Consider the following 23394-nt stretch of genomic DNA (forward strand, 5'->3'; position numbering starts at 1 on the left):
AAGAGCAGGTGCAGGAATTGACAATTATGCCATGGCCCCATGAATCACTTCAACTTTCAGAAGTCACTTGCAAGTTTTACACCACAAAGTCTCTCATCCATCGCACCGCCATTACCATTCTTCCAAGCATGTCATCACTTATCTCAGGAACATTCATGGCCATTGTGGCACGCCCGACAGCACCCGGGAGCATTCATGCGGCGGACAGCAAGCAGAGAAGGGTGAGAAAGCCAAAAGACGTGTGCAAAACGGCGCAGTACATGTCTGCAAGAATCTCAAACTCCTCCACTTCCACTCAACCCGCACCACCCGCTCTCCCACTACCCCTATCCCCACCACAAGCACCCACCCGTCGTCCCCTTCCACACCCACACTACCTCCGCAATCAGCGCACTCAACCACTCCACACAGGCGGGCCAGGCAGCGTGTAGTTTTCCGGGACAGGGTAGTAAATGTTAATCAAGATACCCGGGTCAGTGGCCTTGTACGCGCCGGGCAGCGCGACCTTGGGCGAGGGTTCGCCGTTGCCACCGCCCGTGACCTTGAGCTGGGCGCAGGCGATGTAGAACTGCGCGCCGCCCTCGCTGCCCGCGCCGTGCAGCGCTATGTGCTCGGCGCGCAGCAGGTATTGGCCGTTGGGCAGCGAGGTCGGCAGCGTGACGTCGACTTGCTTTTTGCCTGTGTGGTGGGAGCGCGTGCGTCAGCGCGATCGAATCGCCGGTGAAGAATGAAGAAATGAAAAACGGAGAGAAAAGGGAGAAGAAGCATACCAGAGCTCGGCCAACTCAAGCCAGTCGAATCGATCGTAGGCCCCTGGCCAAAAATTTTGAACCACGCCTGCCCATCGCCATCCCAATTCGCGGCCGTCTTGCCCTCGGGCACCTTGGCCATGTAGAACTGCAGCGGGCCCGGGTGGCTGATGTCCGGGTCGACGGAGAAGCCGACCTTGGAGCCGGCGGCGACGCTGTAGGTTTCGGCCGTGTGGTCGACGGTGCTGTCGGTCCAGCAGCGGATGTCCTTGGACGTCACGTCCGTGACGGGCCCGTGGCTGTAGTGGTTGGCCGTCATGCGCACGTATTGCCATTCTTCCGTCGTGTTTCCGTTGGCGATGAGCGACGGAAATGTGTCTGTGGTGTGTGTGTTAGGAAGCAGGGGTTTTCGGTTTAGTTGGTGTTGGGAGGCTTCAATCGACGTACAGTGAGCACTGCTCAGTCCGGCGGCGCCCAGCAGGGCAAACGTGGTGGCAAACTTCATGGTGAAAATGTGAATGATGTGCTCGAAGATGAGACAGACAAAGAGTGGATCGCGAGATGGCGAGCAGAGAGAATGGCAGAAGCAAGGCGAATGAGAAACGCGTGACCAGCACTGGCAAGCTCAAATTGGGTGTGGGCGTCGCTTCTCCTTTATACCATCATCCAAATCCCCATTCCCTTCCGGCGCTTGAGCCCACTGCATGAATGTCGACGCCCTGAGATCCACCTCGACCATGCTCCCTTTGCCATCAGCCTTGTTGGGAGCGCGGAACGGATAGACGGCAATGACGCTTGCTTGCCGCCCGTCCAAGCGAAGATTCAAGTCTCGGAGCGAAGCGCAGTGATTTCGAGGGAGATCCAATCGCTGCGTCCGAGCCGGCTTCGCTCAGTGCGAGGAGTGGAGCTCGACTACCTCTATCGAGCGTTAAGCGCAAAAACAAGCATTTTGGCGGCTATTGGCGCAAAGCTTGAGCGGAGGTAAAGACGATATTGAATGTGTGTGAAACAGAGCAGAGTATGCAGGGCGTCGATGATTCGTGGGATTGGGCGCACGAGATCCGCGCTGGCGGTTAGGAGGGCTGATGGCGAAGGTCTGTTCGTAGCGAAGAAGCGCGGAAATGTTTCAGCGGCGTTGCATCTGGGGAAAAGGGACGAGCAGGGAGACATGGCTGTGAGAAAGGGCCTTGGAGCTGGTACGTCGTTGTTGTTGTAATTCCAAGCTCTTAGACAATTGCTCCAGACGGGTAGAAAGTAAGGAAGTGTTGTGCTGCAAAAATTTTCGTTTTGCTCCTAGGACCACAAGCACCAACCGCAGAAACAAGAGGAGGAGCAAAAGACCAAACAAAGACTGAAGCAATGAAGTGGGTCTCGTTCGGGGCGTAAGGGGTTGGAAGAGATCAATGTGAAGCGCAGATCAGACGACGAAACAGCCAGCCCCATGCTCGCTTAGACCCGAATGCTCAACCACATCGTGAGAAATCCGAACACGAACACGTCGAACCAATCCACCCTGCCATAATGAGTGAAGAAAGAAACGACACCCCCCAGTTCCAACTATGGGTATAGATACCCAAGCAGAGTCGTGAGAACAGATAATTACTCTCTGGGCGTCGCTGTAACCGCGGAAGACTGCTCCTTAGACGTGACTGCGATGGCAGACAACTGCTCTCTGGGCGTAGCTGTATTAGCGGATGACCACTCCCTAGACGATGTCTCAACTTTTTTTCATTTTTTTATGACCCACTATGCGGCTGTTTTCTAAGATATTCTTTGCTGGCTTTGAAAAGAAATCCACATTGCGCGTGCGTCGAGTCTTGCATCAAACGCCAACAAGTCTTGAACGTAAAGGATCAACAGATCAGTGGACAAGAAAAAACTCCTAAGAAACTAACGCGAGCGAGGAGAAACAGAGACTCAAGGAGGGAAAACAATAAGAGACCAAACGAACCTCACGCCTTCAAGCCCTCCATTAGTGCTCCCTCTCCCTTGGCCTCGACAGCCATAAACACCTTGCCCTCTCCTCCCACGTCTACACCCTTCTCCGCCCGCTCATACGCCTCATCACTCCTATCAGTAAGAATACGCAACTCTTCCTCCCCTAACAAGTCCCTTCCAGCCTCCTTGCCCTCAACATCCCACCTCACGCCATCCTCCTTGCGCAACAAACGCCTCAACTCCTCAACCTCCTCGCGCTCCTCCCGCGGTGCATTGCGACTCAAGCCGCCCTTGCGAATGACCAGCTTCTCAAGGCGACGCTTGCCCTCTGCCGAGTGCAGCAGCTGCGTCTCGACCGTGTTGCGCGTCGCGAAACGGTACACGAGCACGTTGCGCGTCTGCCCAATTCGATGCGCGCGGTCCTGCGCCTGAAGGTCCTGCTGCGGGTTCCAATCGCTGTCGAACAGGATGACCGTGTCGGCGGCCGCCAGGTTGATGCCTTGGCCGCCGGCGCGCGTGCTGAGGAGGAAGAGGTTGGCCGGGCGCGGATCGTCGTCTTGGTCTTCAACATCGGAGGATGGGGCGAGGGGGTCGGGGGATGAGGAGGGCGCTTTGCGGCGGCTGTTGCGTTTGTTGTGGGATGGCTTGGCTGAGGTGGATTCGTCGGACGCTGGCTTGTTGAAGGCTTTGATCAGCTTTTGTCGGTCCTCTTGCTTGACGCTGCCGTCGATGCGGCAGGTGCGCCAGCCGCGTAACTCTTCCGCGTAGCTCTCAAGCAGGTCGAGCATGGTCTTGAACTGGCTGAAAACTAGCACCTTGTGGCCCTCGTCAAAGAGACGCGGGAGCAGCGTGTCCAGCAGGAGCATCTTCCCGGACGTCGAGACCAGTGTTCCGTCGGGAGGTTTGGAGTCACCAGTTGAAGGATCAATAAAAGGATAGAAAAAGTTGTAGGGCGAGTCACAGCACAGACGAAGCTGCATGACGGGATTCTGCAGCTTCTTCGCACCAATCTGCCTCTTGGCCAGCTGCAGCGTCGCGGCCCGAAGATCCTCTTCTTCGGCCTCGGTATCAGGCGTCTCCCGAGAATTGGGAGTGGCATCCGAGTCCTCGGCGGCCTCGGCTTCAAGTTGTTTGAAGTATTTGGTGTCGCTGACTTCCTCGTAGCTCTTGTTGGCCGCACCTCGGCGACGTCGGCCGACGCTGCCTGCCATAGAGCCTGGAGTGGTGTCGCGACTGGTTTTGGAGCTCTTGCTCGGAGTCGCATAACCACTGTCAAGTGCCTTGCGCTTGAGACTGGTCGTGCTACGGGACGAACGCGGCGTGCCTGCGTTGCTGCTCATCGACTCGACAGCCTTTTCTTCCAGATACGTCCGGCTTGTGCCGTCCAAGATGGCTTGGTAGAGCTCCCGCTGCAGTGGAGTGAGTGGAGCGTACAAAACATACTCTCGCTTCTTCGGCATCAATCTCTCCACGTCGGTTTTGACGCGTCGAAGCAAGAATGGCTTGAGGATAGCATGCAAGCTGGCAATCAGCTTCTGCTCGCGCTCCTCAGTAAAGATTGTCTCGTAGCCCTCGCGATCCTTCAGGGCCGAAAAGTCAAACCACGACTCAAACGAAGACAATTTGTCAAAAATGGTAGGCATAAGAAAGTGCAACAGCGACCACAACTCGGCCAAATTGTTTTGCAGCGGCGTGCCAGTAATGAGGAGTCGGTTTGCCGACTGATACGACTGAAGCTCGCGGATAAGCTTGCAATCGAGGTTCTTTATGCGATGTCCCTCATCGACAATGATGAATTTCCATCCAAAATTGGCCAAGAATTTGCGATCGTTCATGCAAATCTCGTAGCTCGTGATGACAATCGGGAACTCGGGGCTACCAGGCTTCTTGAGGCTCTTCCTGCGAAGCTCGGCGCGCTCAGGCTTGCTACCGTGATAAAGCAGTACCGGTACCTTGGGCGTCCACTTTTTGACTTCTTCGACCCAGTTCATCGTTGTGCTGAGAGGAGCAGCAATCAGGAATGGCCCGTAGACGCCCTTCTCTCGCAGAAAGGCGAGAAAAGCAATGGTCTGGATGGTCTTGCCCAAACCCATTTCGTCAGCCAAGATTCCATTGAGACCATTCTCGTAAAGCGACGTCAGCCACTCGAGACCTTCAAGCTGGTATGATCGCATCGTGCCACCGGTAACCAGACTCGGCTGTCTCGCCGAACTGAGATTCTGCATGCCAGCATCGCTGGGCTTGACGTCTTCCTCGACCGCCTCCTCCAGCGCATCTTTGACGTTTTTGCTCCCAGCCTTGGCCTCGACATCAGCCTTGTTGAAGTAGCTCGAAATCTTGTTTCCGCCATCTTTCTTCGGTCTGCCTCGCCCTCGAACAGGCAATTTCTTATCCTGCTGCGGCGTCTGTGCCAGCTCATCCGCATCGTCGTCTTCCCTGCCAGCGGCCGCGCGTGTGGCCCGTCGCTGACTGACTTCGGCCGCTTTTTCAGCCTTTTCCTCCCGCTGCTTCGCCCGCTTGTCCTTGGCCTCGTCTTCCTGTTCCTGTCGCTGCATCTGTGCCAGCATGATGCTGCTATACAGCTTGCTCTGACTCAAGAGATATTCCAGTGCACGGAATTTTGTGTCCACGGCTTCCGATCCGGATTGAATGTCCTTTTGCCGTTCTCGTTGCAGCTCCTCTTCACGCTGGGCGTCGGCTTTCTCGCGCGCTTGGCGCATCTGCTCCTCCTCTTTTACCATGGCGTTCGAGACGGCCATATTGTCGTCGCTCGTGGCCGACGCCGTCGTGGCGAAAGGCATCGTGCTGGAATTGGGTCTTTCGTCGGCTCAGCAGCGGCGATGGCGCACTCTGCGTTTGCCGGGTGGCAGATGGGAACAAAACGACCGAGTGGCGAGGAGAGAGGTCGGAAAGATGGTCAGGACGAGTGCTGGAGAGGAATGTTTGCGACAGACGAAACGTGGAACAGATGGGCCCAGGAAGAGCGCGGAACGGGTGGCCAATGGCTAATTTGGAGCCAAAACGCGTCGACGTCAACGACCGCGGGAAGACGCGAAGCGCGGGTATCGGAAGTGCCGCGGGCACCGAAGATGCAGGGGCACTGCATTCATCAACCCCTTTCTTCACAACATGCCGACGACGAGAGATCAATTCACTAACAATGAACCTGTTTCCTGAAGAGAGCTTGTTGATTCTTCGTTCCACTTGTCAAGCCAACAACCAGCTGTGTTTTGCGGCAAAAATTGTTCCCCTATGACATCAGCAGACTTGGCGATTATGGGCTGCATCACTCCTCAGGTACATCGAATGTTTACTGCCAATCACATTCACTCTGATGCCGTAGGTAGTCAGTCAAAAAGTCGCTGTAATTACTAAATCAACACCTCGAATGCCCTATGAACAATGTTACCAATGCCAAGCCGTCTATCTGCGCTTCTCTTCCTCAATCTGTCTCTTCAAGTCCTCCAACACGCCTTCTCTGGTCCGGAGATGCTGCTCCAAGCCCTCAACTTGTTCCCTCACAGTTTGAATCTCCTCCTGCATGCCCTTGAGGCTCTGTCCTTCCGCCGCCTGGCCTTCACCCAGCTCGAGATCGCGCAATTGTCTCCGCTTGTACTCCAGGAGTTGCTCAAGTTCCCGCTTGACCAACGCGGGCTTGCTGTCCTCGCGCCTGTCTTTGCCCTTGGCCTTCATCGTCTGCTCGACGTTGGCCAGCTTATCGTCCAGTTCTCGCAATTGCTTCTTCAGCCGCACCTCTTCCCAATCTTCGGTCGTCTTGGTGCCGCTGAAATCCGTCCCCTTGGGCATGTACTTGCCCTTGTCGCCAATTCCCAGCCGACTCAAGTATGCGTCTCCAAACTTTGCTTTGCGCCCTGTTGTTGTGTTGTCGCGCCGGTTCACTCCCCACCGCTCCGCCGGGCTCTGTACGCGGTCAATGTTGTATTCAATGTTGCCCTTTTCAAAGCTCGCTCGCAAGCTAGGCGGGACACTCCTTGGGACGCGGAACCCTTCGTGTCGCATGTTCAGAATGTGTAAAAAGGCCAGACAAGCATCTTTTCCAATGCCCTCGTGCCCCCGCGCATTGACCAGATTCCATGCGCTGCGAATATCGGTGTCCGGAACGTCCAGAGACTCGTACAGAGGAGCCAGGTCTTCGAAAGAAATGTCGCCGCGGTGGTCCTTGTTTGCCGAGTATATTTCTTCGTACTTTGACTTGTCTGATGGTGACATGTACCAGTCGAAGCCATCCTTGAGGCCAGGTGTGTCGTCATCGTCTTCTACGCGCTCAAATTCAGGTTGCCGGCCGCTTATTGCGCGCGTTGCTTGGACGAGGTGAGCTTTGGATTCGGGGACGAGCCAGTCGGGCAACTGTTGAGGGACATCGGCTGTTTCCTGTTGTGATGACGTCGTCAGCCTTCCTGTCCCCTACGCATCCCCAGGAAGCCGATTCTTGGTGCCCAAGGCGCTGCGCAAGACATACCCCGTTGACAACGTCGTAGATGAGCCTCATGGCCACACAGAATTCTTCAAAGTCTAGCCGTCCATCATTGTCCACGTCGGCAAGATCCCAGATGCGCTCGAGTTGGTCGTCACGGAGTCGGCTGTTCTTGAGTACGGAGGCTGCCTGTTGGCCATCGAGGTGGGTGCCGCCGTTTGCGAGGGTGTAGAAGATTTCCCAGTAGCGCTCGACCTCTTCTTGCTCTATCCGCTTGTTTCCTGACATGGCGGCGGGGCGAATTGTGTGTAGGTAAAGGTGGGGAGCTGTTGTTGGTAGCTGGGAGCAGCTGTGGTGTCCGGCCGGGGGTCGCCCGGAATGCCAAGACATGCGCACAGACGCATCTTCCTCTGCTTCCGCTCCGCTCCGCTCGTCCGCACCATCGAACTCCCTGCAACTCCAACTCCAGCCACAGCCACCATGTCGGCGCAGAGTAGTGCCAACCGCTCCACAGGACAGCTGTTGCTGCACCCCACTTTACGACATAACGACCAATGAGCTGATGAGACCAGGAAATGGCCTGGCTGTGCAGCTGGACCGCAGGCCTGTGGCCATGTCCGTGTGGATAGCTAGCTCAATCCTCATTTCTACTTTCCTGGCTTTACCTTGATGGCTTGACAGTGGATTCGACGCAGTTTGTCGAACATCTGAAGTTTTGAGGATTCAGGCCACGCAGGCTGCAGGTGAGCATACGCTTCGTTGCTCTCTCTGGGGATTTCAATAGCTAATCGTAACAGACAATGCCCCAATCGCCACTGCTTCCCGGACAGCCTGAGGTCATGTCACAACAGAACCCTCCTCAACAAATTTTTCCTCCAGAAGAATTGATTTCGTTCTCTCAGCCGTCCATAGTCCCGACCCAACAGGATCCTCAGTATCCATACTCTCCGCTGGAAGGTCGATCTTTTCGAATCATCAAACTTTTGCCAGGAGACCGTCATGACAAACCTCAATGCGAGATTTTGCATGCTTCCATGGACGATAATCCAGAGTATGAAGCTGTGTCGTATGTTTGGGGTCATGGCGGCCGAAGACACTCGGTACTCTGCGCCTCTTCCAATGCAATACTCAAGGTCACTGCAAATTGCATCCGGTGCTTGATAGAACTTCGCCGTCCCGATAAGGCGAGATATCTCTGGATAGACGCAATTTGCATCGATCAAGACTCTCCGAACGAGAGGAATCACCAAGTAAAGTTGATGGGCAGTATTTACGAAAACGCATCAAGAGTCCTCATCTATCCAACCAGCTACCTTGGATGTGGCGTGAGGAGCACTGCGGCTTTGTTCCGTCTTTTGAACCAAGCTCGTTCCAAGCGCAACGAAAAACAACTGGCCATTCCCCCTCTGTATCAGCCGTGCTATGAGAGTCTCGCATACAAGGCGGATGATGTTGAAAGCAAAATAAACCGCGTCCGTTATGAGAAGGAAGAGAACAGAAAGCGAGATCCCTTTGGGTCCTCTGGGATTTTTTCTGAGCGAGATGAGAAGAGAATGCGAGAAGATGCGAAAAAAGACCACGAGGAAAATTTGAAGAGTTTGCTCCGTCAATTCACGCGGGCTTCAGAATGGTTCGATCGCACGTGGGTCATTCAAGAAGCAGTGTTGGCGAAAGCTGCTGTGATGATGGTCGGAAATGCCGAGCTTCCATTTGACGAGGTCCTCGACCTGCTTGAAAATGCAGCCGCACGTGGAGAAGGGTCCCAACTTAAACTGCATCAATCTTTACGATTGCCTGGAGACAAAAGCCTGCTGCGGCTTGTCTACGATGCTCGAATCACGAAAGCATCCAAACCTGAGGATAAAATATTCGCCTTCATTGGCATTGCGTCCGACGGCAAAGACTTTCACGACGCGATAGACTACAGCAAGCCAGTTGAGGTGGTTTACACGGAATTTTCGCACAGGTTCATTGACAAATCACGGAATCTCGATCTTCTTAGTGTCGCCAGTTTATGCGCAAGGCTTCCGCAGCTTCCAAGATGGGCAGTTCAGTGGGACAAGCTGGTTGACGGAAGCTATTCAATTTTGGATCCGATGGGCTCTCGAAAATCGCACAGCGCATGCGGCGAGTTTACAGCCGCCGAGAAACAAGACTTGCCACATACATCAGCACGCTTTGTTCGGGGCATTGTTTTCGACTCGGTCAAGAAGCAGTCGTTCTGCAAAGCTCCATCATTTACATGGGCCAAGGCTAAGACGCAAAGTCTCTCAGAATCTTCATCTCTTCACCCTACTGGCGCGTCTCCGGTCTATTCAAACATTGAAGCGGCGTTGCTTAACACTCTAACATGTGGCACTATGAAGACCGAAATTGCTGATGCCAAAAGAGGGTCCGAAAGCCTCACTGAATGGGTGCTAAAACACGGCGGGAATCCTAGACCCCTTTACACTTCGACAAGGTTTCCAGAATCGCTTTTGTATACATGGGATCACAATTCACAATTCCATGTGCTCACGCAAACGCATCGCGGCTTTATCGGCCTTACACCGGCTCACAAAGGACACTTGGGTTCCACTACTGAAGGTGACTTGATTTGCATCTTCTCTGGTGGAGCAGTTCCCTACGTCGTGAGAAAGGTTCCAGGAGAAGAAGGGAAATACTGGTTCCTTGGAGAGGCGTACATTGAAGGCATCATGGATGGAGAAGCCATGAAAGGCCGGAAGGAAAATGACTTGCAAGATTTTTGCCTTGTCTAAGGTGAGATACCTGCTGTACTCCTTGGATGTTATGGTGTAGATGATAATGATGCTAATCAAGCGTTATATATTGATGGTGAGATCCTTCGTGCTTGATCTCCAAAGAGTTTGGCAAATGTGTGTGACACTTTCACGCTTTTCCGGCTGGAGATGGGACGAGAGCGCTCCATCACTCGACACTGCTTCAGTTGCAGTCAGTACGCATGGCTGCTGCTTATCTGACGCATCCCACACCATGAATTCGTTTGGGCAAGACACGCGAACGGCTGCATGCGGAATACAAAGGTCATCGTGTCCTTCGGTCTCCAAAACTGCGCTTTCTCGGTCGCGCGGAATTTCCTCTTCGCCGACTGATTCGGAAATCGGATCAACCAAGCCTATGGAGGAAGGTTGTTAGGCCGCTTGACGTCGTCTCGAGCAACTTGCCGAGCAAATCGTGATCAGACACCAGTCTCGGCTTCTCTTTTATGAAATTCTTGTCTCCTTATCATTGTCAAAGGGGCATTGTGTCCCGAATCGTGATTTCCCTTCCATGTTTTGTTTTTCACCTCCCGCTCTCCACGTTCGCTAGCTTGCCAAGGACTCGCAAAGACGCCATCGATGTAGGCGGAATGGCGGTGCCAAGAAACCGCCATGTCCGCCTTTTTTGGGGGAGATTTCGACGGTTGACGAGCAGTTGTTTTTGTATCCAATGTGCGCTGATTGGTCGTCGAGACGATGCAAGGAACCGGAAAAGGCAACTTTTCCAACTTTGAACGTAGCAGAAGCTGTCAGTTTTAGGTTATCGTAAGGTTCGGGATTGTTTTACGGTTGTTTTAGGGTTGTCCTGGCGTTAGCGCCACACCTGCACCAAGACTTTCCGCCTCGTTTCTTGTTCGCACCACCGACAACACGGACTCGGAATTAAATGATGCTCCCGCAGAACGATCTTGGGAGACAGCTCTTTGCTGTGTGCTGTTTGCTTCGGCCTCTGACTTGGTTCCGATACTACAACAAGCAAATAAGCCCGCATAGCAAAGCACTAGAAGTCTGCAAGAAACAACAACAAGCTTCTCGGATCATGATCCGCTTAGTCTCGCAGAATCTGAAGTGATATGCAAGTAATCACCGACCGCCGACCGAGTAAAAGAAGGCCTTTGTCGACTACTCGGAGACGAGCCGCTGGGTACCTCGGTAGGTGACGTAGCACAGGGAAGAGCCAAATTCAAACGGGCGACCCAAGACCCAAGCTTCCTTAGTCATTCAGGGATGCCTCACACGGCAGCCCAGGAACCAACGACAGCTCCCTGCGCCGACCAATCATACGTCGCCCTGCTCCAACTTCATCTGCATGCACTCCGCAATCCGCAAATACCGCGAGATTCGATCAACGGGGAAAAGCCCTGTGGCCCTTTCCGCCCACCCGTCGGCACCGCCCTCGACATTCCTTTTCGAGCAGCTGGTCGGGGATACAGCTTCTTCAGCTTTGCATGTGCCAGACGGGCTGCGCAACTCCACTGCGGTACACCTCACCCCGCACCAGCCGGCAGCCCGTCACGATGAAGGCGACCTGGCCGACCAAGCCATTGAGCAGTTCTTCCTCTACCCCTTTTCGTCCGAACTCAACAACCCCCAGGTCCACAAACGGCAGGCATGGACGGAAATCGCAGTTCTGGGAAAAGAAGCCGATTGTAAAGACGAAACCCTCGCGCCATCTTTTCCAATTTTCAATTCGAAGGACCCAAGATTTGGAAATTTGGAGCACCTTGGATGATCGTCGCGCCGCAACCTTTTTATATCGTTTTGGCGCTCCTGGTTTACGTTTGGTTGTTGTTAGTCATACCCTGGCCTTCGTCGTCGCGAACTAGGGAATTCTCAACTCGCTCTTTTCGTAATCCGCTACTGCTCATGATGAAAGCCTTGCTTCTCGGAATCGGCATCACGTCTGTGTTGGTGGGAGGGGGATGGGCTCACCCTCAGGCCCAGGGCTCGAGCCGACAGCTGCCCGTTGTTGATTTGGACTACGAGATGTACCAGGCCAACAACTTCCATGTGGGTGTGACCATCTTTCTAGACGCGCAAAGCTGACATCCACTCCAGGAGGATCGCAAGTTTTACAACTTTTCCAACATCAGATACGCCGCGCCTCCGGTGGGCGAGTTGCGCTTCAAGGCCCCAGAGAACCCTGCGTTCGACAGGTCGGCCGTCCGCACTGGGTCTGAAGGCAAGATTTGTCCTCAGGCGCTGCCGCGCTGGACTGGCATCGCGGAGACCTGGCTCACCAACTACATTGCCAGCGGCGTCATTCCACCCTCTATCCCCAACCCCGATCTTAACAGCCGCGAGACTGCTGGTTTGCTGGCGGACCCGCGCCAGACTGAGGACTGTCTGTTCCTGGACGTCCTTGTTCCGCAGGACGTGTTTGAGAAGCCTTCTGCTCGGGGCGCTCCCGTTGTCGTAGCATTCCATGGTGCGCCGTCTCCTTTCAATCGATTCGTGTTCACTGACAAATGATGCAGGCGGTGGCTACACTTCAGGCTCCAAATCCGACCTCGGCGACGCCTACGGACTCCTCAATCGCAGTCGTGTCGTCGGCGAAGAAATCATCTACGTTTCGATCAACTACCGGCTCGGCGCGTTCGGATTCCTCTCTGGGCCAAGTTTCCAAAAGAATGGCCTCGCCAACGCTGGCCTGCACGATCAGCGCTTCGCGCTCGAGTGGGTGCAGAAGCACATCAATAAATTCGGCGGCGACAAGAACCGCGTCACTCTGCTAGGCGAGTCAGCAGGCGGCGGCGGCATCCTGCACCAAATCACAGCCTACGGCGGGCTCCTCGACGTGCCCTTCTCGTCCGCAATCCCGCAATCACCAGGCTGGTTCCCAACCTACTCGCCACAAGAGCAAGAAGACCAATTCAATTCGCTCCTCAATCGAAGCAACACGCGCAACGTCGACGAATTGCGCTCGCTCTCGACGGCCGACCTGCAGCGCGCCAACCGCCACGACGTCATCGACTCGCCCTACGGCTTCTTCAACTACGGGCCCAGCGTCGACGGCTTCTTCGTCCCCGCCGACCCCAAAACGCTGCTCAACCACCGCCAGTTCTCGCGCAGACTCAACATCCTGACAGCCCACAATTCGAACGAGGGCGTGCTATTCACGCCCCCGCTCAACTCCGACGCCGACTTCCAGAAGTGGGCGCGCGACGCGTTCCGCTATGCACAGCCCAGCGTGCTGTCCTACATCACCGACACACTGTATCCCAACCGGCTCGACGGGTCCCTGGGTTACGGCGATCAAGTAGCGCGCGCCGCGCTGCTCATCTCCGAAGCCGTCTTCACGTGCAACACGGCCGGGCTGGCCTCGGCATACGACAACAACACCTTCGGCTACTTCTTCTCCGTGTTCCCCGGTATCCACGGCCAAGACAGCGGGCTCACGTACTACGTCCCCGGTCAACGGTACACTGGTGGCGGCGGGGACTCGTATGTCGCTTCTCTCCCTGTAAACGAGACGCTGGCGTTTGCGCTGCAGGACTACGTCGTCTCTTTTGCGGCGAAGGGCCGGCCGGACAGTGCGGTCGATGGCGTGCCCGAGGTCAAGATGTATGGGGATCAGGCGAGGGTTGTCGGATTGGGGAATGGTAGGTTGGGCGAGATCGGGGATCCGGCGCGTAATGATCGGTGTGCGTGGTGGCAGTTGCAGTTGCAGAATTGAGCTTGGTGATACATCACAAAAGTCGTCTAGCACACACGTGCAGCCTGTAGATACAAAGTGACTAACTAGTGTTCGCGCAAATGAACGCTCCCAGTCTACACTTACACTTCACGTTGTTTCTCAGTGCCATGCATGTCCTATCGTTACCATTACTCACTCTCGAGTCCTTGGAAGGAAGTACTTGCCTTCGGCGTCTATTTGTCTGTCTGTCTGTCTGTCTGTCTACAAAGGACGACGACAGGGGTGCAGCATTCGAGATTCGAGGCTCTATTCATCGAGTGCGGAAACCAAGAGATTAGGGGTAGGGGGGTCAATGGTATACTGGTAGATCATTAAGAAGAAGAGTGGCTTTTTACGTTCCTTTCAGTTCGGTTCGGTCCGTTCGTGACTCAATGACGGGCATGACAAAGGGCTAGGGATGTATCTTTGACAAGAAGGGGAAGAAAGAGATGTATATGATGGGACCTGCGCAGCCGTGGCCGCGCAGCAAAAAATCCAAGATGTAGACCGGATCCAGGTGTTGCGCCGAGTACCGTACCCCATCCGCCCATCCGCCCACCTAGTGCATCATACAACGACAGCGCCAATCAGCCTACCCAAAGAACTTGCGCACAATGCGCGCATGATGGCTAGTCGGCACGGCACTGCTGCTGCTACTGGCGCTGCGTCCGACACCGCCGCCGCCAGCATCCGCATCTCCCCCTGCCCCTGCCCCTTCCCCTCCCGCGCCTCTGCCGCTGCCGCTGCCGCCAATCTCGACCAGCGTGACTTCGTCCGAGCCCGTTCGCGACCCAGCGGCTCCTCTCTTGTCGCTAGCATCATGATGCGGGTTTTCATCAAGGTTGTCGTCGCTGCCACTGCCGCCGCCGCCATCAGCACCGCGCTCGCGCTCCTTGTCGCCGAAACCAGGGAAGCTGCCAAAGGCGCCATGAGCGTAATTGCCCCCCGGGTACGGCGGCGCGTGGTGGTGATGAAGATAGCCGCGCGGCTCAAGAGGCACGGGCAGAGCCGACGGCGGCGCGCCGTTGGGCCCGAGCCCGATGCCTTGCGCCGCCGCCGACAGCGCCAACGGCCACTGCTCGTTGCCCGAGAAGTCGACGTCGACGCGCTGCTCGACTTTGATGCCGCCGAGGGGCGCGGCGGCGGCGGCGAGCGTGGTGGGCGACGGCGCGGCGGGCGACGACGGCTGTGCGGCGAGCGGGTGGTAGGCGGTTTCGTTGTCGTCGTCGGGCGAGTCGTTTTCGTCGTCGTCGTCGTCGTCCCAGTCGGAGCCGCGTTCGAGGTCGGGCAGCTTGCTGCTGGCTTTGCGGTGGTGGTGATGGTGGTAATGGTGATGGTGATGATGGTTGTGGTGGTCGTTTCCGCCCGATATGTCGGCTTCGAAACCGTAGCGCGTCGGCGGCTCGCCAAAGGAGAGGGAGCTGGGCGTCGTGCGACTGGAGCGGCGAAAGAGCGGGGAGCGTGCCGTCGACACTGGCGAAACGGGGCCCGAGGCAGCCGGCGAGTATGGTGGCAGCGTCGTGATGCTGACGTCGGTGCCGTGCTTGGCCAGCTGCTCCATCTCAAAGTCGCGCGGCTGCTTCTTCAAACTGGGACTCATGCTGCGATCGGCGATGGATGCGTCGTTGGAGTCGCCCAAGCTAAAGCTGGTGCTACCCATCATCTTCTTCCTCGGGCTTTTGGCGCCGCCGCCAAAGTTTGGTGTGCGTCGGCCGACGGCGCTGTTGTTGCTCCCGCTGCCACCAATGGCCGTAATCCCCGAGGCGTGCAGTATCCGTCCGAAGAATGGTTTGAGGGCGGGGGCCGAGGCGCACACAATGGCCAGTTCGGCTTCGACGGCGGTCCATAGCCAGCAGGGTTGTGCGGCCCACGTGATGTCGTAGGTGGTGTAGAACAACAGGCGAATGTAGTAGATGCGTAAGATTCCCGTTACGCAGAGACTTGCCACGTTGGAGGTTAGCACGACCAGTGGCACCATCGGAATGCGGGTTAGGGCTGGACAATTGACCGGCGCATGAAAAAAGGACTTACAAGATTCCGACGCCAAACACGGCGGTCAGCGCAATCTTTTGCCGTCGCGACATTTGCAGCTTGCGCAACAGCAAGTAGGGCAAGCCACAGGCGAGAAAGTCTTGCACGATGCTGACGGAGCTGGCGGCTAGCAGGTTGCCGGGCTCATTAATGCAGTGCCACTTGCCCTTGTTGGTCACGAGCCAGTCGATGTCGACTTGGTTCCAAAAGGCGCTGATGGGGCTGCAGCCGAAAAAGAGGGTTCCGAGGAACGCAATCATGTAGGCAATGACAAAGGCGATGCTGGTCCAGGTGGTGTACAGGAACCAGTTGGCGACCGTGCCAGAAGCGATGCGCCGGTAGAAACAGAGGATGGAAATTTTGGTGATGCCGGTTGCGATGATATACGTGGCTTCGATGGCCATTGTGATCTGCCATTTGTTAGTTGTAATCGCGCATCTCGACGCCAGACTTGCCTCTCGTGACTGAACACCCAATGTTGGCGTGAGGTCCCAAATATGTCGGTCAAATCCATACAGTCGGCTGCCTAGAGGATGTTAGTTCGTTCGAGAAGGGATGAACAAGCCACTGACCTAGCATTACAGATATTGCAAGTCCAGAGGTAAAGATCTGGGCAAATTAGCACAGGCGACTAGCGATGCTCGACTCGACAAACCAGAGCTACTAAAATGAGGGCATCGTCAAGGCCAGAGTTCCGATTGACCATGACTCGGGCCCATAATCGCGCGGCCACCGTGGCATAGGCGAGGACGCCAAACAGGGTGACGATGATGACAATGGACCAGTCCCTGCGCTCTCCGTGAGGAAACTGATCCGTCTGCCAGGCATGGTAGAGGTCAAGCGGGGGGTGTAGGCCGCCAGGCATGCTGAGGGCCTGGCAACGTAAGGGACATGTGCTGGGAGGTGGTAGAGGCTGAGGGTGGATAATGACGACGAAGGAAAGTTGAAGGATTCTTGAGAGAAAGAGCTGGCACGGCGACCGTTGGCCTTGGCCAGATTCGGCTGCATAGAGTGGTGGTACAAGTAGATGAGCAAGTCCTGTGCTCTCGAGGCGTGGGTTACAGACGCGGGATCAGCGAGTGGTACAGGAACAGCGAGCGGAACTGGGCCTAGTCCTCCACGTGTAGCAAAGGAAGAGAATGTAGCCCGGCTATGTTGCCGCCCTATAACATCAGTGGTTTGAACGGCGGCACGAAGGATGGACGGATGGATGGTCGGCGATTATTTTCAGCAGAGCAGGCCTCGGGAAACAAGGAAGGGCGCGGCCAGGAATGCATGCCATATGGATGCCAGCCACTGCGGGCTCCAGCAACCGGGATGCCCTCCGCGTCGCGTTGCTTTTGCATGCTCGCCACGGGTCAGCTGTCGACTGCGAGTATCTAAGGCAAGGAGGCGACGCAGCCGTGGGCCGCGACGGGTATGGTGCTGTGAGAGAGTGGGCTAGTCGACGGGTTGACGAGGATGGCGATGGTTTTGTCGATGGGTGTTGTCGTTGAGGTCGTGGTGTGGAGACGAGATGTGGCGGCGGATCGCCTGGGACGGTCCGGCCGACCACTCAACTCCATGTTGTTCATGGATCGATCCTTGACGCAAAAAAGCTGCCCAACTGGGTTTCCTGCATCCCATACGATCAAACACCGGTCCAGTCGTTGCTTTTCCAATGAGATGCCTCACCTCCCCTCAACGCTCGACGACCCGCAATCTTGTGTTGCAGCGCGATGCCAGATGAAAAAAGGCAACCCGTCTGCCACAAATTACTCAAGGTTGTTGAGTGCGTCATCTATGGACCGTCCCGCTACCTAGTTCCCTTTTCCCTGCCTCTCGCGACTTTTTTCTTCGACCAAGACACTCGACGCCATGGTCCATCTCCTCCACGTGCTGCCGAGTCCAACTCTACTCCACACCCCAAAAAACACTGTCCGGCCAAGCCATGGTACAAGCCTCACGACCTCGGCAGGTTTCCGTGTACGAGCGTGTCGCAAATCTACGACCGCGGCGAAAAAGCACCACCGGCGTTCCAACCCGATGCCTCCTCCTCTACTTCTTTCCCGCTGAACCCAGCCATCTCTTTCTCTTACCAAGCTTCTGCCACCATCTGCAAACCGCTTCTTTCTCTCTCTTACGCCTTTGTTGTCGCTGCTGCTGCTGCTGCATCGGCTCTCTCGTGCGACAAACGTCCCCTGATCAGCGTGGTTGGCCATTTCCGGTCGCGTGAAACCACCACACCACACCAGTCTGACTTTTACAGTGCAACATTCCCAAAATGGGGCATGGGATGGGGGCCGTGCGAGACATTTCACGACATTGCCCTGCTGCCCGCTCGTCGCCGATATGGTGCGGAATCTCCAAATCCGACCTATGCTGGTGGCCACGCGGGAGAAAAACGGCGTTTGCGCGACTTGATCTCATCTCCTCCATCGTATGAGGTGTGTGTGTGTGTGTGTGTGTGTGTGTGTGTGTTTGCGCAAAGACTGCCGATCTTTCGCCATGGGGTCTGTCGACACCTGGCAAACACCCGTTCAATTCTGGTCTTGCCATCTGTGGCAAAGTTCCAAACGCATAATGTGATGATGTTTTTGTTGGCAGTAACGACAGCTTGCTCCAAGGATGACCTCGCTATCTAGGTAGTCTCCGCATCTCACAACATGAACACATGCGGTTGGTTTCTGCTAGGCCGCAAATCGCGACAACAAACGTTGCTCGTCAGCCAATGGCCGACCGAGAAGCTGGCTGCTCTGCAATCTCGACCACCTCATGAATACAATAGCGTCTTTACCGACAAGCGAATCAAACCGACCAGCCATCCGTTCCATCACCACACCACACCTCTCGCTCAAGTCTCGCGCTTCGAAACCACGGCGCTCGACGCCGACGCCGTCGCCGTCGCCGTCGCCTCTCACTCACTACTGCAACCGCGTCGATCCCAACCAACACCAACCAAGGCTTGCTAGGCTAGCCTGCCGGCCAGCCTCTCCATGTACTTCACGACTGTGTCGATGATCGTCTGGTAAACAGCGCCTGATCGACTGCGCCAATCGCTATCGCCTACTTCTCGCCTCGTTGTGACGACGGCGGCGATCAAAACCCTTGGTGTAATCGGCACTACCTGACCACCTACCTCCGACCATGACCATGACCATGACCATGCCTGCCAGTCTGGCTACCTTACCTACCTACTACCTACCTACCAGCTACGCACACAATCCCACCACCATCCATCCATCCCGCCCTGTCCACACAGTCCCAGAATAGGTCCCCGGGTTTTTCAGCTCCCGGCTACCCTAGGTACCTAACCTACCTAGACTCAGCATCTAGCGCCAGGAACAAAAGGTCAACCTGCCATGTCACGCTTATTGAGCGACAGAATGACAGACAGATGCATCCTGCCGGGTCCTTCCTTCCTTCCTTCCTTCCTTCCTTCCTTTGTCCCGCCGCCCTGCTTGCTTGCTTGCTTGCTTGCTTTCTTGCTTACCTCGTGCTGCTTGCCTGTCTGTCTGCCTTGGGTTCCTGCCTCCTTCATGCTGCATCCACTACCTATGCGTCCACGCCGCAAAGCATTATTTCCTCTCTAGGCAGGCTGCTGTCCCAAAGAGGAAATGTGTTGGCGGCAATCCACCATCAAACGTCTAGAGCAACGAATTCAAACCAAGGAACGCACGGTCCACGCCCCGCACTTGTCCCAAAACGGGCAAAATTGGACGTCTGGGCGAATGAAATGAATTCAACGCCTGCCCACGCGCGGTCCTGGGTCTTCATTCGCGCCTCTGCTGCACCCATTTCCGTACGGAAGGGATTGGGCGAAACTGAGTCCACTGCGCTGGATGATGACATGGAATGGCAATTTCTGAACGAGACGGAACTTTCGAATTGAATTGCTCGCTGTCCGACTTGGAGTCCAGTTAAGGGTCCAACGCAAATGATTCGCCCGAGTGGTTGAATGGGTTTTCGGCCGAGAGTCCAACGCAGATCCACGATCGGGCACATGGTGATTCAATTGAGCCTCCGGATGGATTTCTGATTGGACGTACTAGAAGTGGTCCCGAGCGGGCTTCCGAATGGACGTTCAATGGCGAAGGGCATCCTGAATTTTCCTCTTTTTGGCAACTCACATACTCAGAGGGTCTTGAAAGAGATGGTGAGTTGAAACGAAGCAACTATTCAGCTCAGTAAAGGAAAGGAAAAAATAAAAAAAATTGAAAAAAAAAAAAATCCTAAGAGCTGAAAACGGGGGATTTAGAGGAACGGAGAGCCGACAGAGAAAATCTTCACCTACCTACCTACCGTGCAGACTGTATCTCAGCATTTGCCGCAACCTTTTGCACCGAGCTCCGATCGCTCAGGTGGCCCGCGTTCTGTCCTCACCAATGTACCTTGAAAGCAGTAGCCATTGGAATTGGCACTGCGCCACAGGCAGGGATTCAGCCGTGCCCCGTCGGTTCCCAGCCTCAGATATCGCAATCAGCAGCTCCAAGAGGCCAAACGAGAGCAGTCAGTGACATGCCCACCAGCAGAGACTCGCTTAGCAATCAGAGTCCATCGTGGTACAGTGGTAGCACGCCAGGCCAGACATGCGCTCACGCCGCATTGCTTACGAGTGTGCCACCCTGAGGTACGGGAGTGTCTGTTAACGCAGCCTTGTTGAGCTTGGGTGAGTTGCGTGGTGCGGGCTTGCCTATCTGAAAACCCGAGTTCAACTCTCGGCGATGGAGTAGCTTTTTTTTTTTTTTTTTTTTTTTTTTTTTTTTTTTGAGCTTGGACAGAAGGAGGAATTTTTTGTACCAATGAAACCAAAGATTGCTCGATGATGGTGCAGCGCAGTATACTACAAAGTACTTCAGAGGGAGGAAGGGGAAGTGAGAAGTCGGCGAGTATCGAAGTCGCCGTGAGTGACGGCGGTCGGTGAGAGGCAGCGGTTGCCGAATAGAGCAACCTCAAGACCGCTATCAGGATCAAGGGCGACCTTCCAGTCCAGAACGAGCGAGAATGTGCGGTGAACTATGACCACGGGAAGGAGGCGTCAGTCAACATCTCCCCGTGGGCTCGAGCGTCAACCAGCGGCAACTAGCCATGCGGAAATTGGTCCGCGCCAGCAATCTGAGACCAAACTCGTCCTTGTTGCGGCTGCGCTTTCAATCAGATTCTGCGCAGTCGTTGCCCAGACTTTGCCGCATCGAGAGAAGGACCAAGTCGGGCTGGACCTGTCTAGCCAAGCAGGACTCAGCGGTGAGTTGTGGAAATGCGTTACGACTGAGACATGCAGCGTGTGTCCGATGCTTGTTCGGGCCCGGGGCGTTGTTGAGGTCGTATTCGAGAGCGAACGTGTTGTGGCGTATACGGACAGTATGAAAAATGGCGAGTCTTCGCTGGAGCGCCTGCTCGGAGATGAAGAACAATTGAATACAAGTCGAAATTGATACACCACTCTGGCGAAATGTCGACAGTCGCGCGCTTGCTTGTGGAGAGGTTGACTTGTCAAATTGTCTGGGGCGGCAAAGAACAGACGCCAATGAAAGATCAGGCTCCCGATCCCCCGCTTCGATTTATTTTTGCTGGGCCGGAGATGTGCCCTCTCACCGGATTTTGAATCGTGTCGCTCCAAAGCTCGTGAGCACGGAGTCGACTTGGTCTGGTTGGCGCTGAGGCTCAAGGTTCGAGATGCAATGCTTTTCAAAGAGAAGATACTAAGACCCTTGAATCGATCTGGTGATCCTTGTTCATTGGTCATCGTATACGCACCAAAAATTCAAGAAGCAGTCGTTCGTGAAGCGGTTCAAGGCGCGTGTCCGGCCATGGTGAGCCTCGGGTTATTCAGGGCTCGGGATCACTGGACGGCTCAGGCTCTGGCGAGAAAAAGGAGACGAGGCGAAGATCGTGATTACTCGAGTGGTCGGAGCAGGGTCGATTTGCAGTAATTGCTTGGACGGTGGAGGAAAAGGGGAGACGGCTCCATTGCCAAAAAGAGGACGTTCATTTGTCGGCACGGGCCAATTATGCTCCGGCCCGAGACTGCCCAGCCGTCTGCGGTGCCGACAAACTCCAACGTCACGTCGTTCCTAGATTCTCTCCCCACGACCTCAGGACCCAATACCACCCCCTGATCCTGATAGGGCTGCTCGCCGATACGCAGCGGCCCCCTCGTGCCCCCGCTCCGCCATCTAGAAGCTCCATTTCGGGGATCCAGCTCCCACAATGCCCAGGAACAGGGAGCGACCGGCATCCGCTTGCCCACTTCCCATGATGAGATTAGGATGTCGTTGCCACTCGGTCGTGATTTGTTGGTCCCCGGCTGCTATGAGTATGATCGTCTCTTGTCTGCTCGTCGTCGCCGGGTCTATATAGAGGCCTGACTCTCCTTGTCGTCTTTCTCTCTTCTTCACCCAACTCACTCCAGACGAGCGTTTCCCAGTTCTTTTTTTTTTTCCGACCTTTTTCACTCTTTTGAAAGGATCGGGTCTGCTCGTCGATTAATTTTCACACTCGTTAATCCTTAATCCCCCCCACCCAAAAAAAAAAAAACATACGCAATGGCTTACCGTAAGGCTTTTGCGGCCGCCGTGCTCGCCTCTGGCGCCTCGGCCAACCTTCTCGACCTGGGCGTCAATGCCGACCTCCTTGGCCTCAACGCCGCAGCAACTGCTGGCGTTGGTTTGGCTAGTGGCGTCGCCGCTACGGCTGGCATCAATTTGGGTGGTACTCCCACGACCACCGCCACTTCGCTCGCAACTTCGAGCATCACTACCTGCGGCAAATCTTGTGTCGCTCCTCCGAACCCCGGCGGATGCCGCGACAAGTGCTTCATTAGCGCCCTGGCCGACGTCTGTGTCAATGACACCCCCGAGTGCCGTTGCAAGAACAAGGTTATCCTCGAGGCCAAGGTAAACGCCTGCGTCGACCTTGTTCCCCTCAACGTTTGTGTCGATCTCGACCTGGATCTTTTCAGCTCTACCTGGGACGAGTCGTGCTCTTGCATCGAGAGCGCCCAGGAATCTTGCTCGGCTACTGCTGAAGGCTCGGTATTGTCCTCTGCCTTCTCCACGGCCTGGACTGTCACCAGCCCGTCTGCGGCTCCCGCCATCACGGACGCTGGATCCGTCGACCCTTCAATCCCCATGACCACTTCGACGATCCAATCGACCCGTCTCCGCACCACGACAAGCGATGGCCACGAGCACACCGTCACTGAGACGATTGACATCAGCACGACCATTTGCCCCGCTAGCGAAGTTCCGTCGACTCCGGCTTCTTCCACGCCAATTTCTACCACTCCTTCGGAAGCTGGTGGACTTACCACTCCTGCTCCTTCTGCCTACACCACCTCGACTGTCCGTTCCACCCGCGTTCGCACCTCGACCAGCGGAACTCAGGAGCACACCGTCACCGAGACCATTGATGTGAGCACCACCGTGTGCCCCATTGAGGAGGCTTCCTCGTCCGCGTCGGTTGATGTGCCTTCGTACACCCCCGCTACCAGCGAGGCCAGCCAGACCCCCTCCGTCTCGGTCGACGTTCCTTCTTACACCCCTGCTCCCTCGGCCCCTGCCTCTGAGAAGCCCTCGCCCTCTGCTTCGGTCGATGTGCCCTCTTACACGCCCGCCACGAGCGCTGAGACCCAGACTCCCTCCGTCTCGGTCGACGTTCCTTCTTACACCCCTGCTCCCTCGGCCCCTGCCTCTGAGAAGCCCTCGCCCTCTGCTTCGGTCGATGTGCCTTCTTACACGCCCGCCACGAGCGCTGAGACCCAGACTCCCTCCGTCTCGGTCGACGTCCCTTCTTACACCCCTGCTC

At 55.7% G+C, this 23394-nt stretch overlaps 9 protein-coding genes and 1 non-coding gene across 10 annotated transcripts; 5 read left to right on the forward strand and 5 right to left on the reverse strand.

The window, feature by feature from the left end:
* Positions 1–65: 65 nt before the first annotated feature.
* IWZ02DRAFT_422205 (fungal cellulose binding domain-containing protein) lies at positions 66–1576 on the reverse strand. Its single transcript, XM_066765857.1, has 3 exons — positions 1197–1576; positions 771–1127; positions 66–678 (listed from the first exon to the last, which is right to left on the reverse strand). Exons 1-3 carry the CDS (start codon positions 1252–1254, stop codon positions 395–397), a joined length of 699 nt encoding a protein of 232 aa, XP_066621027.1. The 5' UTR covers positions 1255–1576; the 3' UTR covers positions 66–394.
* Positions 1577–2450: 874 nt separating this feature from the next.
* On the reverse strand, positions 2451–5698 carry IWZ02DRAFT_455499 (SNF2 family N-terminal domain-containing protein). The gene has a single exon (XM_066767794.1). It carries the CDS (start codon positions 5486–5488, stop codon positions 2702–2704), a length of 2787 nt encoding a protein of 928 aa, XP_066621028.1. The 5' UTR covers positions 5489–5698; the 3' UTR covers positions 2451–2701.
* Positions 5699–6033: 335 nt separating this feature from the next.
* IWZ02DRAFT_455500 (endocytosis and cytoskeletal organization protein) lies at positions 6034–7455 on the reverse strand. The gene is made up of 2 exons (XM_066767795.1): positions 7168–7455; positions 6034–7079 (listed from the first exon to the last, which is right to left on the reverse strand). The coding sequence occupies exons 1-2, from the start codon at positions 7408–7410 to the stop codon at positions 6111–6113; spliced, it is 1212 nt and encodes a 403-aa protein (XP_066621029.1). The 5' UTR covers positions 7411–7455; the 3' UTR covers positions 6034–6110.
* A 319-nt stretch (positions 7456–7774) lies between these two features.
* On the forward strand, positions 7775–9913 carry IWZ02DRAFT_308049 (heterokaryon incompatibility protein-domain-containing protein). The gene is made up of 2 exons (XM_066764010.1): positions 7775–7865; positions 7920–9913. Exon 2 carries the CDS (start codon positions 7923–7925, stop codon positions 9879–9881), a length of 1959 nt encoding a protein of 652 aa, XP_066621030.1. The 5' UTR covers positions 7775–7865; positions 7920–7922; the 3' UTR covers positions 9882–9913.
* Positions 9914–10145: 232 nt separating this feature from the next.
* IWZ02DRAFT_308061 (uncharacterized protein) lies at positions 10146–10675 on the forward strand. The gene has a single exon (XM_066764011.1). It carries the CDS (start codon positions 10349–10351, stop codon positions 10634–10636), a length of 288 nt encoding a protein of 95 aa, XP_066621031.1. The 5' UTR covers positions 10146–10348; the 3' UTR covers positions 10637–10675.
* Positions 10676–11771: 1096 nt separating this feature from the next.
* On the forward strand, positions 11772–13578 carry IWZ02DRAFT_381041 (acetylcholinesterase precursor; the record flags this gene model as incomplete). The annotated part of the gene is made up of 3 exons (XM_066765142.1): positions 11772–11912; positions 11961–12330; positions 12380–13578. 3 exons carry the CDS (start codon positions 11772–11774, stop codon positions 13576–13578), a joined length of 1710 nt encoding a protein of 569 aa, XP_066621032.1.
* Positions 13579–15472: 1894 nt separating this feature from the next.
* On the reverse strand, positions 15473–16627 carry IWZ02DRAFT_308081 (uncharacterized protein). The gene is made up of 5 exons (XM_066764012.1): positions 16265–16627; positions 16182–16218; positions 16065–16135; positions 15606–16019; positions 15473–15518 (listed from the first exon to the last, which is right to left on the reverse strand). Exons 1-4 carry the CDS (start codon positions 16472–16474, stop codon positions 15606–15608), a joined length of 732 nt encoding a protein of 243 aa, XP_066621033.1. The 5' UTR covers positions 16475–16627; the 3' UTR covers positions 15473–15518.
* Positions 16628–18985: 2358 nt separating this feature from the next.
* Positions 18986–19480, forward strand: IWZ02DRAFT_434407 (uncharacterized protein; the record flags this gene model as incomplete). Its single annotated transcript, XM_066766359.1, has 1 exon — positions 18986–19480. One exon carries the CDS (start codon positions 18986–18988, stop codon positions 19478–19480), a length of 495 nt encoding a protein of 164 aa, XP_066621034.1.
* A 661-nt stretch (positions 19481–20141) lies between these two features.
* IWZ02DRAFT_t85 lies at positions 20142–20318 on the forward strand. The gene is made up of 2 exons: positions 20142–20177; positions 20284–20318. It is a non-coding gene; the product is annotated as a tRNA-Ser (tRNA).
* A 9-nt stretch (positions 20319–20327) lies between these two features.
* IWZ02DRAFT_455509 (uncharacterized protein) lies at positions 20328–21527 on the reverse strand. The gene has a single exon (XM_066767796.1). The coding sequence runs from the start codon at positions 21332–21334 to the stop codon at positions 20657–20659; it is 678 nt and encodes a 225-aa protein (XP_066621035.1). The 5' UTR covers positions 21335–21527; the 3' UTR covers positions 20328–20656.
* Between the last annotated feature and the right edge of the window lie 1867 nt (positions 21528–23394).

This window comes from Phyllosticta citriasiana (assembly GCF_038021145.1).
Source record: "Phyllosticta citriasiana strain CBS 120426 chromosome Unknown IWZ02scaffold_9, whole genome shotgun sequence".
Classification (NCBI taxonomy): domain Eukaryota; kingdom Fungi; phylum Ascomycota; class Dothideomycetes; order Botryosphaeriales; family Phyllostictaceae; genus Phyllosticta; species Phyllosticta citriasiana.